A 15,866-nucleotide genomic window follows, 5' to 3' on the forward strand; every position below is an offset into this window, starting at 1 on the left:
GATTATTAGGTTGATTGGAGTCTCAAAATTGCCCATTAGGAGTGAATGTCAGAGCCTATAATTTCCACGTTAACGGAATCGTGGACGGAATCAAGGAATTGACCAATGAAAACAGAATCCACTGTTGATTCAAAATGAATCAATAAATCTGCTCGGATTTAGTAAACCTTTGACCCCTGGGGGAAAATTGGGTAACATTAATGCTGCTCTCATACATCTTTATATAAATAATTTAAAAAGGAGCAGTCAGAATAATTCACGTCACTACATATTATATCTACATTTTAATTTTTGAGATACATTTTTCTTAGTAAAAAGAAAACCCTGAATTCAAAAAAATTTATGTAGAAAATAAGAACTTTAGAAAAAAATAAAATGGTATTTGGAAAAAATTAAATTAATTTTAAAGGGCCCTGTGAATGTGAGTGTGGTTGTCTGCTGCTCTTTCAAGGGTGTACCTCCACCTAACGCCTATTGAGAGCTGGAGATAGGCACCAGAGACCCCCGCGACCCTGGAAAAAGGAGCAAACAGGTGAGAAAATGGATGGAGTGAAAATCAGTCCACAAGGGGAACCAATGCTGAACAATGGTGGGCTGAAAAGAATAGTTAGAACTAGGGCTGGGGATTATGCATAACAAAAAAAAAAAATCAAGTATTCGATTAAGTTTTCAATTTTTTTTTTTTTTTGCTGTGATTGTCCTCAAGAGTTAAAATGCATAGAACAATCCCAAAAAAAAGTAAATGAGGCTCTGTCATTCAACTATTTCAAGCTTTAACCCAGGTTTAAGCAGAAGTGCAACAGCAACTTCACAGTTGCTTAAATTTTTTTGATTAAGAAATCAGATTACTACATATTTTATAACATATAACATAACAATTAAAAAAAGGAATAAACTCTTCCCTTAGCGTCTCAGCATAATGAAAATAAAACATTAAACATGCCTGTGGCAAAGGGTAAACAAATGTAAACAAAGAGGGGGCTGGCTCACATCGCACTACTGTAACCTATGGGATAAAACTTGAATTGAATTTAATTTGAATCGATGGTTTGAATAATTGCTTGTGAAATTTGAATTGGTCTAATTTGAATTTTAATCTATTGGTTTGAATGTGTATCAAAATTGAAACTGTATTTCGTTGAATTGAAAAATTCAGCTCCTTAATTTATTCTCAGTTTTCAGTTTCTGTCCACTTGTTGTATCTGGTGGTGTAAATGGTGATGACAAAAAAGGTGGTATGGAAGAAATCTTCGTGACAACTGAATTGCAAATATTATGACATTTATTGTACAATCAGAGTCCAAAAACAGGGTGTCACAACCTGCTGAGAGCTGCTGGCCAGATCATTGCTAATTCTGCAATCTCTGCAAACTCTAAAACATTTCCCAGCAAGCTAGTGCCTATATAGACAAGAGTAAGGTCATCCTACAGGGTCATATCTCTAACCTTAGCTCATCACCATATATGGAATCATCCTCCAATTCATTTTTTCAAATCAACTATATCTGAAAGTATGAGAATCCAGCTTTTGCAAGATGTCCCGGAAATCAGCTTTGAGTCTTGGGAGGAAAGTGTAGTGGGTACAAAAGAGATGAAGATTATCTGAGATGTTGAGGGATCCATCTTCTTCCAGGATGAATATAGAATAGAATGAGTCACACCAGTCCAAACATCCCTTCATAGGCGTTTGATCCTGCAAATCAACAAATACATAAATTGCATATAAATGTTTTCAAATGTATATACAGTATATATATATATATATATATATATATATATATATATATATATATATATATATATATATATATATATATATTCACCATGAGCCTGAGTCTGCAGAGAGTCCCTGTGCTGTGGAAGACATCCTGTCTGGTTCCTGTTCCAAAGACGTCACACCCCAGCGGCTCCAAGGATTACAGACCAGTTGCGTTGACCTCCCACATCATGAAGACCCTGGAGAGACTTATCCTGGTGCAGCTCTGACCATCTATCAGACCACACCTGGACCTACTACAGTTTGCCTACCAGCCCAAGGTTGGAGTTGAGGACGCCATCACCTTCCTGCTCAACCATGTCTACTCTCACTTGGACAAGCCGGCGAGCACTGTGAAAGTCATGTTCTTTGACTTTTCCAGTGCTTTTAACACCATTCGTCCGGCTCTACTGGGTGAGAAGCTGACAGAGATGCAGGTTGACTCCTCCATTGTGTCCTGGATTGTGGACTACTTATCTGGAAGACCACAGTATGTATGCCTGAGACACTGTGTGTCTGACAAAGTGGCCAGCAGCACCAGGGCCCCTCAAGGGACTGTACTCTCTCTCTTCCTCTTCACCACCTACACCATGACTCTGCAGTGGTTGGATGTATCAGGGAGGGGGGCGAGGTGGAGTACAGGGCTGCTGTGGACAGCTTTGCCACATGGAGTGAGCAGAATCATCTACAGCTCAATGTGACAAAGACTAAGGAGCTGATTGTGGACATGAGGAGAACCAAGAGACCAGTCAGCCCTGTCTCAATCCAGGGGGTCAGTGTGGACATTGTGGACGAGTACAAATTCCTAGGAGTAGTGATTGACAATAAACTGGACTGGGGCAAGAACACTGACTCCCTCTACAGGAAGGGCCAAAGCCGCCTCTATTTTCTGAGACGGCTGAGGTCCTTCAACATCTGCAGAAAAATGCGGAGGATGTTTTATGAATCAGTGTTGGTGAGTGCGATTCTCTACGCTGTTGTTTGCTGGGGGAGCAGACTGAGGGTCGCAGACGCCAACAGACTCAACAGACTCATCCGCAGGGCCAGTGACGTTGTGGGGATTAAACTGGACTCTCTGACAGTGGTGACAAGTGGTCCAAGGTCAATGTGTCCCACCCACTCCATGATGTGCTGGTCAGTCACAGAAGCACCTTCAGCACCAGGCTGATCCAACTACGGTGCTCCACAGAACGCCACAGGAAATCATTCCTGCCTGTGGCGATCATACTGGAAAAAAAGGACAGTGAGGAGGAGTAACAACAGGAACAATGACTGCAGACGAGAACACATCACATAAAAAAGGACAAAAAAAAAAAAGTTAATGAAAAGATGAAATTATGAAGAAGATGAGAATGTTTGACTAGGGAAGAAACGTAGTTTGATGTAAAATTATCTGTGTTCAAATCAGGGAACGGATCTGGATAAGCAAAATGCTTTTTTCCGTCGCCCTTTCCGGCATGCAAAAGGACAAAAAAAAAAAAAAAAAAAACAATGATGTGATTTTGCTCTGAATGTCAAAATGAATTTCTGTGATTGCAACCATGTCGGAAATGAACTGAATAAATAAAATAAAATAAAATTTAATTCATCTCTGTAACTTCACAGCTTTACTATTGTATATATCTAAATCACATTTGTATTATTTTTGTAAATAACTGAATCATATTGGTATATATTGTATATTGTGGAGCCGGAGAAAAGGAGTCGGAGGTGGAGTATTGAGCACAGAACTCCAATCTTTATTTGCCATTAGAACAGGCTCTTATTCACCTCTCTACACACAGTAGAGACACACGTGTATCACCAAAATACTTCCCCCTGGAAACACCCTGCACAACACAATATGTTCCCCCCGTCATTCCTCATTCATTGGGTGAATTATGAACATTAACAAAACAGTCACCACAATATTATTATTGTTATTATTTTTATTATTATTATCTATCCTACTTTTTTCTACTACTGTAATGTGTGTGTTTCTGATGCCTATTTTTTAACATTTTTTTACTTAATTATACACTTATTTATTGTTTATTCTCTCTTTTGTCTTTGTTAACATTTATTCTTTTATTTGTGATGCGTTCTGTGGCTGTAACAAAAGCAATTTCCCCCTGGGATTAATACAGGAATTCTGATTCTGATATAATTTAGCACAAGAAGCACAGAACCTGGGGTGACAGAGCTTTCTCTGTAGCTGCCCCCACCCTATGGAATTCCCTACCAAGCCACATCCGCAACTGCACCGACCTCCCATCCTTCAAATCATCTCTCAAAACTCACCTGTTTCACCACCCACTCACTCACTTCTTTTCTCTGTCACATTTTCTTGTTGTTTTTATGCTGTAAAGTGTCTCTGAGTGTCTCGAAAACCCCTTTAAATAAAATGTATTACTATGATTATTATTATAATTTACATAAATTGACCAGTCTTTCCTTAAATCTGGATAGGCATTCTTGAACAAAAGTATTCTGCAAATACATTTTTTAATTAAGCAATTACTAAGATTACCATACATCTCTGAGCCACAAAATATAATAATATTTTTTTTATTAATTTTGATATTAATTTAATTATTAATAATAAAATATTAAGCGAGGTTCTCCCAATTCTACCCAATGCATGATACACAGTGTTTTCATTGCAAATTAAGAATGTAAGTTAGAGGTACACCAATTTCGGCATATTCAGGAATGTATTGGGGATTGAAATTGACCCTGGTATTTCCAAGTCAGACCAGCTCTGGGGGGCGTGGAAGATCATGGAGTTGGAAACCACCGGTGTTTGTCCCGGTGTGTCAGCTGGAAATGTTAAATTTCCAATAATGACTAGCATGGAATGAAACATTGGGCTAAAGTTAGCCACTGCTACTAAAGTCCACAGACTGTTTATGCTACGGTATTTTGCACGTCATTTCCTGAGAGCCAGGACAGGCAACACACACGGAGCTGCCCTGGCTATCATTTTGTATGCAATCATGACGCTTCCTCTTATACATGTTCTGATTTCTTATATTCATTTATTTTACAAACCTGAGTGTTGGGCCGGGCAGGTAAAGTATACACAGCAGGTAAAACAAACGTAAAGTGCTTTGCTGCAGTAAAATTCTTCCCATCTGCGTTCGACTAGTTTTGCCTGAGGCCAGGTCCCGGATGTGTGGCACAAAAAATTTAATTGAAAAACTGAATTGGAGTGGACAGAAATTGAAAACTGAGAATGAATTAATATAGTTTCAATTTCATCATGATACACATTCAAACCAATATATTCAGTTTTAAATTAGACCAATTCAGATTCAGATTTTAAAAGCAATCATTCAAACCATCAATTCAAATTAAATTCTGACTGGCACAAGTTTCATCCCATAGTAACCATTCCTTTTGTATAGAATAAACAAAGTCAGAAAGCAGGAGTAGAGAGCAAGGAGTTACATAGGATCAGTCAGAGAGAACACACTTTAATTTGGTTATTTTATATGGAATTTAATAATACATTTTAGGTGGACATCTGTTGATTTATCTTCTTATTGGTAAATAATCCTTGAAGCTGTTAATGGTAGTAACAGCATTTATGACATTTTCTGTATTCCTCCACTAACTGTTTAAAAGTGTCATTTAAAAGATAAAGGTTATATTGATGTAGATATTCAGCTGTTGTGTTTTTATAATATTAAAACAAATGAAATTAATTCCTGAGGTTTCTATCTGTATTTCCAACAGTTCTAATACTGTGAATTATCAGTTTTTCCACAGCTAGCCCACAACCACAGAAGAAAAAGACAACCCACTTCATTCAGTCAGACATCAGTCATTGAGACTTGACCAGATCCAAAGCTTCTCTCCACTTATATTCATTTATCTCCAGCATCTGCTTCAGCTCTTCTTCAGCCTCCGACACCACAAAAATGCTTGAGATCATTCACCTACAGGCTGGACAGTGTGGCAACCAAATCGGAGCCAAGGTAAGAAAACCAGGCACCACAAACATATGCTAATATGATAAATGAAGTGGGTGTGTAGTGTTGTGTAAGGCTGTGTGGCTTTGGATCATCCTCTGGGATAGGCAGCGACAGGCTGAGACGTCCCCGACTCTCCCCACTGTCACATCTGCTCTCCATAAACAGATGGAGTATTTATTCTCTATCCTTGATATCAAGGATGTCAAAAACACACACTAGTTCACTAGTGAGCTGCAGAAACTGACATATTAACTTGTCAATGTCAATCATGAATTAAAGTCTTTAGTTAACTAGTTATGTTACTAATTCACTAGTGAAGGACAAAATGCTCAGTCATTAACTGGTTCAAGCTTTTTTTGCCCTTACAAGTAAACCAGATGGACAAAAGTAAGATATTTACTAGTTGACTAGTGAACTAGTGCAAATAATGCAGGCATAGGGTTAATTTGGGACTGAGGAATCAATAAGAAGCTTCAGTGCATGCTAAAAATTGCTGATGATTCAACTTGATGGGATAGCTTAGCTTGCTTTTTTAACATCACCACAAATTTAAGGTTGGACCAGCTGCTTAGTGCTGGTCCAAATAGTGTATTTATAATCCTTTGCCTGCAAACTTTACTTGAAGTCTTATACATAAAGGCTGACATTACCCTGTCAGTATTTTGACATGACACCTGTCATTAGCATGAATAAGATGTCATTAAGTTTCATTCGTTACCCTAACCATAACCCTACCTAACCTCAATAGATCCCTTCACCTAATCCAAAAAGTGCCAACCAAGCTCCAAAGGTGTCATAATTTAGCGAACGACACTTAATGACAGCCTTCTAACACCTTATTCATGCTAATAACAGATTATGACAGCGTTATGTCAGCCGTATGTATAAAACTTCAAATAAAATGTTGCCCGTAATGAACTATCAATGTCCATCTAAAAGCAGTCAGCTATTTGTTTCTACCGGAACAAAACATGACTTAGATAAGAATGTCATTGTTGGTGTTTGTGTTGTGTCCTTTTTGTAACGCAAAATTTTAATTATAACTCAAAGCGACATACAACATGAACAGTTAGGGTTAAGTAACTTGCTCAACATCCCACAGTGATGGCCTGGGTTGGATGGCACCCATGATGGTATGTAAAGCAATAATATATGGCGGGATAAGTCACTGTAGGTCCTTTACTCCTCATAGTAAGCTGGGATAAGCTTTATCATTCTGTGACAATGATTTTAATAAGTGAGTGAAGAAGATGAATAAATGACCTCACTCTGTCCCTGTGTCCCATCATCCTGCCTGTAGTTCTGGGAGGTGATTAGCGATGAGCATGACAACGACCCAACAGGGACGTATCATGGAGACAGCAACCTCCAGCTGGAACGCATCAATGTTTATTACAATGAGGCTTCAGGTCATCAATACTCACTCTTATTAAAAAGTTAGTGTCCAGCATTCTTGGTGTATAATCTGAAAATGTTGAGTTCCAGGTGGAAAGTATGTGCCCAGGGCGATCTTAGTGGATCTGGAACCTGGAACAATGGACTCTGTGCGCTCCGGACCAAATATTCAGACCTGATAACTTTGTCTTTGGTAAAAACACGAGCTTCCCCCAGTAAATATGACCCTGAAACAGTTGGCCCTTGTAGTGTCACACAAATTAATTCAACTAAGAGTGCAGAAAAGAGCAGCGAAAGAGGAAAAGAATGCCTTCTTGTTGAAGCACATAAAAGTGCTACAACAAGAAGAGCTTTAAAGTAATTAAATAAAACATGTACAGTAGGTGGCGATATGCACCTATTCAAGTTGGTTGCAACATGCTAATCACTAAGAAAGAAAAAGAAGAAGAGAGCAAAGAGCAGCTAAAGAGAACTCAGAAAGAAGAGATCATAGGGCACAGACCGAGAGTGAAGTGGCCCAAAGCTGCACATAGGTGAGAGTGGGAAACAGTTATGGGACGCAAGCTCAGGCTTGATCACCCTGTAGCTGGCCACCTTTGATTAGGATGTTTATTGTTAAAAAGGCCGAAACACCCCCTGATTCAAAGGAACACTACTGATGATGCGTCCCAAATTTACATCCTTCCCATATGTGAGACACAGCTCCCACGCCACTCTCAAATGATAAACCTTAAGTGACTACCATCTTTTGGCATAAAGTACATGGTGGCACGTGGCAAAGTGGCACGGTTTAACATCATGTCTTGTGTTTATTCATTCTTAAATAGCACAAAAAGATCACCATAATCAAGCTAGCAGGTCACCAAATATGATACGTATATTTTGGCTCACAAGTTACCTAATCCACTTTCAAAGCTACAGCTAAGTATTTGTAATTTAAAAATAATCTTTGGTTTTGACTGATGAACCTTTCCTTCCAGGTCAGAGTGGAACTGGAAACAACTGGGCAAAGGGTCACTACACCGAGGGAGCCGAGTTGGTGGATTCTGTTCTGGATGTAGTGAGGAAAGAGTCAGAGAGCTGCGACTGCCTGCAGGGTTTCCAGCTCACTCACTCCCTGGGTGGTGGTACTGGGTATTTGGTATGGGGACTCTGCTCATCAGCAAGATCCGTGAGGAGTACCCCGATCGTATCATGAACACCTTCAGTGTTGTTCCCTCACCTAAGGTATGAGGAATGGTTTACACTGGTTAATGATAATTTATACCTTTCTTTTGTGTAATCTTTTGCTTTACCACAACCACTCAACACCTTTTTAGAACTATTTAATGATCTGTGGTGATGCTTCTTTGAAATATTTGTATTAGAAGAGAATAAGTTGATTAAGAATGCTTAATAATTGATTCTCAATTAGCATTTTTAAATCCCTAACGTAGCACATTATTTATCCAGGTGTCAGACACAGTTGTGGAGCCGTACAACGCCACACTGTCTGTCCATCAGCTGGTTGAGAACACAGATGAAACCTACTGCATTGACAACGAAGCTTTGTATGACATCTGCTTCCGCACACTCAAACTCACCACGCCCACTTATGGAGATCTCAACCATCTGGTGTCTGCCACCATGAGTGGTGTTACCACATGCCTTCGCTTCCCTGGCCAGCTCAATGCCGACCTCCGCAAACTGGCCGTCAACATGGTCCCTTTCCCTCGTCTGCACTTCTTCATGCCTGGCTTTGCTCCTCTCACTAGCCGTGGCAGCCAGCAGTACCGCACACTTACTGTGCCCGAGCTCACCCAGCAGATGTTCGATGCTAAGAACATGATGGCCGCCTGCGACCCTCGCCACGGCCGCTACCTCACCGTTGCCGCTGTGTTTTGCGGCCGCATGTCCATGCAGAACAAGAACAGCAGCTACTTTGTGGAATGGATCCCCAACAACGTCAAGACCGCTGTTTGCGACATCCCACCACGTGGGCTCAAGATGTCGGCCACCTTCATCGGAAACAGCACAGCCATCCAGGAGCTGTTCAAGCGCATTTCTGAGCAGTTCACCGCCATGTTCCGCCGTAAAGCCTTCCTGCACTGGTACACCGGCGAGGGCATGGATGAGATGGAGTTCACTGAGGCAGAGAGCAACATGAACGACCTGGTGTCCTAGTACCAGCAGTACCAGGAAGCCATCGCAGAGGAGGGCGAGTTTGAAGGGGAGGAGGGAGAAGAGGAGGCGACGTGAGGCTGAGATCGCTCATCATTACTTCCATGTCCTATTAGAAATAAATTGATCGCCTCATTTATTCCTGTTTATCCTCCTGTTCTTCCAAGTCCTAATTCAGATACTGGTTACTTGTTAAAGTAAAGCTTAACAATATTTGTCCTGTCTGTTCTAATTTGGAAGACCAGATTATTAACTACTGAGGATCACACACTGCTTGAACCAACTGAGGTCAACCTATCAAATCAAACTCTCAACCCTTGATCATGTGTCACTCTCAATGCAGGTGTTACTTGGTGATTTTGCTTGTTTTAATGAACATTTTATACAATCCATAAACAGATTTGGGTCAAATATTTTTGAAAATGTAAAACTGCTTTATCACAATATAGTATGTGAAATGAAACACCCAAAAGAGCTTTTGTGAGAGCCCCAGACACATTTGGCAACAATAGAAAAAAAATATATAGTTGATTAAATTCAGTCATTAAAGATCCATCCATCCATGCACGGTAGGCCGGGCCACCCCCTCCCCCTCCTCCTCGGGGGCTCACTTCGGGGACCGCAGGGGCCGGCTTGTGTGGCTTCGGGGGGAGGGAAGGGTGAGTTGTGGGGCCTCGCCCACGCTGGGGCCTGGGCCGTGCTAGGTGGGTGTGTGTGGGGGCGTGGCCGGTGGCTCCTGTCCTGGCGGATCCGCGTCGGGGTGGTTGGTCTGCTGGCTGGAGGCGCCGGGCCCCGTGGGTGCCGAGTCTGGGCGGGGGTGCCCCGGGGGTGGGTCTCTGGGTTTGGCATCTCGGGGTGCGCCCTCCCACTGTCTGCCCGGGGACGGGCTGCGGTTCGGCGAGGTGCCACGCTGCCTTGGGCGGGGTGGGGCTGTTGGCTGGGGCCTGCTGTCCTCCGGGCTGTGCTGGCGTCGGGGGTGTCTTATGTCGGCGCGGGGGTGATTGGGGGTGGTCTCCGTGGGTGAAGGGGGCTCTGCTGGCGACACTGATGTGGGGTTGCAGTGCCTGACTGGGAGGGCATGGGTTCGCCTACCTATCGGTCCGTGGCTGGCGGGGTGGCCCTGCTTAGGTGGTTGGTGGCGTCCTCTCTCGTCGGGGTGGCCGGGGCCGCCCACCTGTGGAGGGTGCTATGTCGTGGTGTCGTGCGGGCTTGTGCTGGCCCTGGTGTGGGAGCTGGCCTCTCTCCTGCGCAGTCGCCGCCTCTGCGGTGTGGCTGGGCCCCTGGGGGTGGGGGGGGGGCGGCTTGCAGCATCCCCTTGGTGCCCTCGGCGACTATGGGCGTGGTTGTCGTCCCTGGGGGCGCTGCTCTCGGTGCTGCTTCCGTTCCGGGTCCTTCTGGCCTGGGGTCCGGACCCTGCTGGCTCTGGGCCCACCGGCTGCCCGTTCCGCACGGCTCTGGCCGTCTGCTGGGCGGGGGCCTTGGCTCCTCTGCTGGGGTCTTGGGCGGGGGGCTCTCTGGGCCCTTCCCTCGGGGGGTTGGGTGCTTGGGTGTGGGTGGGTGGGGGGGGCTGGATGCTGGCGGGGGGCCTTGGGGTTGGGGGTTGGGGTCGGTGGGGGGATGCGCTGGGTGCTCGGCTGCTTGGGGCTTCCTCAGATTTGTGTATGGGGGGCGGTGGCTGCCTCTTGGCCTGGGATCTTGGGGGCATCTGGGGGGTTGCCTGGGGCTCCCTGGCCTCCGCTCTTTCTGCTGGCCTGGCTGCATCTGCGGGCCCAGGGCAGTTCCTGGGCTTGCCGTAGCGGTTTTTTTTTTTTTTTTTTCCTGGTATACGATGCACTGGCACGCCTTGGGATGTGGGATAAAACTCATACTGGGCTTAACCTTAGACACGTTAATCCCAAATACCTGCTTTAGGTACTACCATTCACTCATTCCCCCTGTTCACAGCCACCACCATTATAGCTAAGCTTCACACTTGTCACCATACTGGCTGGATTACACAACATAAGGGCGACCGTGGCTCAGGTGGTAGTGGGTCGTCTTCTGATCGAGAGGTTCGATCCCAGTACCTGACTATGTGTCGAAGTGTCCTTGGGCAAGACACTGAACCCTAAGTTGCTCCCAATGGTCGACTAGCGCCTTGCATGGCAGTCCTGTCCCACTGGTGTGTGAATGTGAGAGTGAATGGGTGAATGAGCTGATGTGTAAAGCGCTTTGAGACTGCTTCAGTGTGGTGATAAACGCGCTATATAAAATCAAGTCCATTTACCATAATAAGCACAATATATTCTACAACCTCACATCTCACCCTCACTGCAAAACAGTCTATTCTTCCCCACCTTTTCTATTTCCTGCCTTGAGTCTCTTCTCCCTGCTCCCTTTCCCCTCCCCTTCCCCCTCCCCCTCCACTTAGGTGTACCACTGCTCTCCCTTTTTATATCCTCCCTATTATAAAAGATTTCTTACCCTTCCTTAGGGAGGGCTGGTGATGGTCACAATCAAGCAATAAAATAAATCAATGTATTTTATTGCAATAACAAAATATGCATTGCTGTCTCATAATGATTGCACTTCCTGTGGTGTTGACCTTTGACAGCATGTGGCGGAGTCCAACCCTCACCGGAAACGATTTCGACTTACTGCCGGCAATGCGGACCAGACTCTGACTCCGGTCATACAGGGAACGAACAGCTCCTATCAGGAGGTTCGATACCCCATACTCCCGGAGGACCCCTCACAGGAATCCCCGAGGGATCCGGTCAAATGCCTTTTCCAGGTCCACAAAACACATGTGGACTGGTTGGGCAAATTCCCATGACCCCTCAAGGACCCTGCTGAGGGTGTAGAGCTGGTCCACAGTTCCACGGCCAGGACGAAAACCACATTGCTCCTCTTGAATCCGAGGTTCAACTATCCGGCGGACCCTCCTCTCCAGTACCCCTGAATAGACCTTACCGGGGAGGCTGAGAAGTGTGATCCCTCTATAATTGGAACACACCCTCCGGTCCCCCTTCTTAAAAAGGGGGACCACCACCCCGGTCTGCCAATCCAGAGGCACTGCCCCCGATGTCCACGCGATGTTGCAGAGTCGTGTCAACCATGACAGCCCCACAACATCCAGGGCCTTGAGGAACTCCGGGCGGATCTCATCCACTCCCGGAGCCCTGCCATTAAAGATTCAGTCATTAAATTGACAGTAAAAAAAAAATATTTAAACACACGATGTAAAAAAAAATAAAAATAAAAAATAGGTCTTATGAAGTCACAATTTGAATCAGAAAGAATCGTAGTTCAGCAAAGTGTTTTTATTTCTTTATTTTTCTTAATTCCCTGTTATGTGGGTGATGATTTTTTTCCTGACTCACTTATCAGGGTCCAGGTTGCTGAAGAAACTGTATCCCTAGAAACTTCATCCAGCTTTTTAAGGAAAAATTCCCTGGCATTTTGAAAATAGTGGAAAGACATAATCTCCCCCAAGGCTTGATCAAAGTTAGGACAAATCCTTTGACCAACGGCTTAGTCAAGATCAAGTATGAATTACATGGGCTTGTCTCCAATTTGGCTAACTCACCAACAGGGGAGCCAAAAGTGGTGTTGTGGTTTGAGCAGATTTAGAAGGGTAGAGCTGTTGTCTACTACCTTGGGAAGTATAAACTGCAAATAATAAATTACTCTGTAAAAAAACATTATTGGATGATGGTAAAAGTCTATCACAGGTGCACACAGATTAACCTTTACAGGAAATGATTCCTGTAGAAATAACAATCAGGATTGTTGTAGAAACTCCAAATCAAACCAACTATGCAAACCTCATGGCATCCATTCAATCAATCAATCAATCTTTTTTTTGTATAGCGCCAAATCATAACCAATGGTATCTCAAGACACTTTACAGTAGAGCAGTCTTAAGGACAGACTCTTCATTTTATGGATACACACATATGCATATATACACATACATATGTATCCCACACCCAACATGAATTCATCATGGCGGCAAGGCAAACCTTCTGTTAAGCAGCAGGAACCTTGTGTGGATCCCATTCCTATGATGAGCAGCCATCCACGTTATGCTGTGTTGGGTGTGTGCAGAGGAAAGGGTGGAGACAGAGTTGTTGAGACTCTGTAACTCCACACTGAGGATCCCACGGACCTGCAAGACAAAAGCCAGAAGGAGTACAGGAGCAAACACACAAGGGAAGAAGCAGACATAGAGGGAGTGTTTGAGAGAGGAATGGGACCCTCTCCGGTCCCTCTCTAACCTAAATGACCTCTCTCTTAAAGCCCTCTCCAACCTCTCTCCAACCGAGCATGCCAGACCCCCCCACTGGCAGTCTATGCCTATTGCATCTTAACTATGAGCTATGAGCTTTACCAAAGAGGAATGTTTTGAGCCTAACTGTAAAGGTAGAGAGGGTGTCTGCCCCCCGAACCGTGGTTGGTAGATGGTTCCAGTGAAGTGGGGCCTGATAACTGAAAGCTCTTCCTCCTATACTACTTTTAGAGACAAATGGAACAATATACAATCCTACATTTTATCAATACATCAAGATCTACTAGAAACTGAGCTAAATTCCATAGTGAACGGTAAGAACTAATGATTTTTACACAGCTAGGATATTTTTGATACTACTTTACTTTCTTCAAGGTGTTTAAAAACCCAAATGTCTAAAGAAAGGCTAAGACATGGATTTAAATTCCCAGCTATTTAATACATAGGGGAAAGACAACAGACTGAAAGTCTGCAATTTTTGAAGAAAAAAAGTTCTAGAATGACTAGAATATTTGTGTGTGACCCTGGGGAACATGTTTTTGCTGTATTAGAGTAAAGTGTAATTGCACATCCACTGTAAGGGGCAGTGGCACTTGTGTGTGAGTGTGCACTCAATTAGAGACCACAAAGCAGGGTTTCCCAAACTTCCCAAACTTTTCAGCCCACGACACACACAATATATATTCTCTTTGCCCTCATGAACCCGCCTTCCTGTTGGATACCTGGGGGACACACGTCGGACGGGGTGACGGCCTGAGCGAGACCGCCGGCACAGAGTGGGGTTTTGTTTTCACGCAACGGATGGCAAACCAACGTACTGTGGTGCATCGCCCACGAGCATGCCCGAGGCAAGCCCGCCTCTTGACGGAGGAGGCCGAGTGCCCAAGGTGTGCGGAGTGGCCAAAGCCGACTGCGGGCGGGAGAGGGTGAGACCCGAACCCTACAGGAGGAAACGAGGTGTCAAATACGTTACAACCCAATCACGCTGATAAAGCCACTTGAGTTTTTTCAGCAAAAACATGCCGAATATTGCCAACAATCATTCCACTTTGTGAATGCTATTAAACCAGCGAGCACTGTTAGCATCATATGACATAAGGTAGCATAGGAGCTGATACTGACTGCAGCATTAGACATGGTCTCTGTCATGCTGGATGAAGCAAGTGCTGCAAAAACACAATTCGATGAAACAACTGACAGCAACACAGACCATTTGACCACTAGTTTTGACTTGACAAACTACCTGTGTTAGAATCAAATTTTTTGTCAATCAGCACAATTTATTTTATAGGTTAAAGCGTTTTATATATTGTGCTCCTGAGTTAATGTATTATTATTTTTTGAGTTTATTTAATGTTATTTTTCAGTATCAAATTTATTCAGGGGCTTTTGCCTTGATTTATCATCATATGTTTTACACATATGACTTTTGTTCTCTGAGGATGTGCAGTTGCGGGTTAAGGGACTTGCTCAACATCCCACAGTGTTGGCCTGGGTGAGATTCGAACCGGCAAACCTCCAATTACAAGCCGGCTTCCTGAACCACTAATCCACTACTGCTTAAAATGGTTTAAGTCAGTCAAAAATACCTGCAGCACTTGTATATATACATTTATATTTATTATTATTATTATTTCGCGAAATATTTTCTTCTTCCTGGGGGGTGTGATAGAAAATAATTGAGAAGCACTGGATTAGGTCCACTTAAGGCTTTATATTTCAAAAACAAATTAACCTATAACTGAAAATGTGGTATTGTGAGCGACTAGACAAATATACCTACTACTTTTGAGAAAATTAGGACTCTGGGTTTGATTATTTTAGAAGGTATGACAATTTATTTACAAAGATTTTAAGGTAAAAAAAATGGACTTCACTGAAAATTCACTGCCATTGAAAGGCTGCAGGTCAAAAACCTTTGAAGTCAGAGAAAATCGAAGATTACAGTTGAAAGACAGCTGAATATTTTAAAAGTTGAATGGTTGAAATACGTGGAAGAATGGCTGAGCAGTGGAGTTCAAAGTTGAAGCCGTTGAATCCTAAAAGGCTGAAATTCCCAATGAAAATGAATGGGAGATGCCTCCTGCATCCTCACTAATTATAGGAAGTGAATCCAATTAAACATTTTCCTGTCTTTAAAATGGTTTCATGTGTGTATGTGATGTAATGATCAAAATCTAAAAAGTGACATTTTCTTACCTGTAGACATTGAACATGTGCAGCTTTCAATTTTTTGTTGACTATTTTGAAACAATTAACATAAATGCCAATAAAAAACTCAAAAGAGAGGAGGAAGGCTGAGAGGTTGGAGGTGGTTTCTAAACAACAG

The 15,866-nt window shown here is 43.3% G+C and overlaps 1 protein-coding gene and 1 pseudogene across 1 annotated transcript in view; one reads left to right on the forward strand and one right to left on the reverse strand.

The window, feature by feature from the left end:
- The window catches only part of LOC114458911 (complement C3-like), a 60,088-nt gene extending 45,402 nt beyond the window's left edge, over nt 1–14,686 (reverse strand). Inside the window, exons 1-4 of the mRNA XM_028441327.1 lie at nt 14,660–14,686; nt 14,373–14,477; nt 14,260–14,290; nt 11,339–11,344 (exon numbers count right to left, since the gene is read on the reverse strand). Coding sequence (XP_028297128.1) covers nt 11,339–11,344; nt 14,260–14,290; nt 14,373–14,477; nt 14,660–14,686 — 169 coding nt within the window. The remainder of the gene's footprint in view (nt 1–11,338; nt 11,345–14,259; nt 14,291–14,372; nt 14,478–14,659) is intronic.
- Nucleotides 7,027–9,349, forward strand: LOC114474141 (tubulin beta-2B chain-like; annotated as a pseudogene).
- Nucleotides 14,687–15,866: the final 1,180 nt, after the last annotated feature.

This window comes from Gouania willdenowi, chromosome 1 (assembly GCF_900634775.1).
Source record: "Gouania willdenowi chromosome 1, fGouWil2.1, whole genome shotgun sequence".
Lineage (NCBI taxonomy): Eukaryota > Metazoa > Chordata > Actinopteri > Blenniiformes > Gobiesocidae > Gouania > Gouania willdenowi.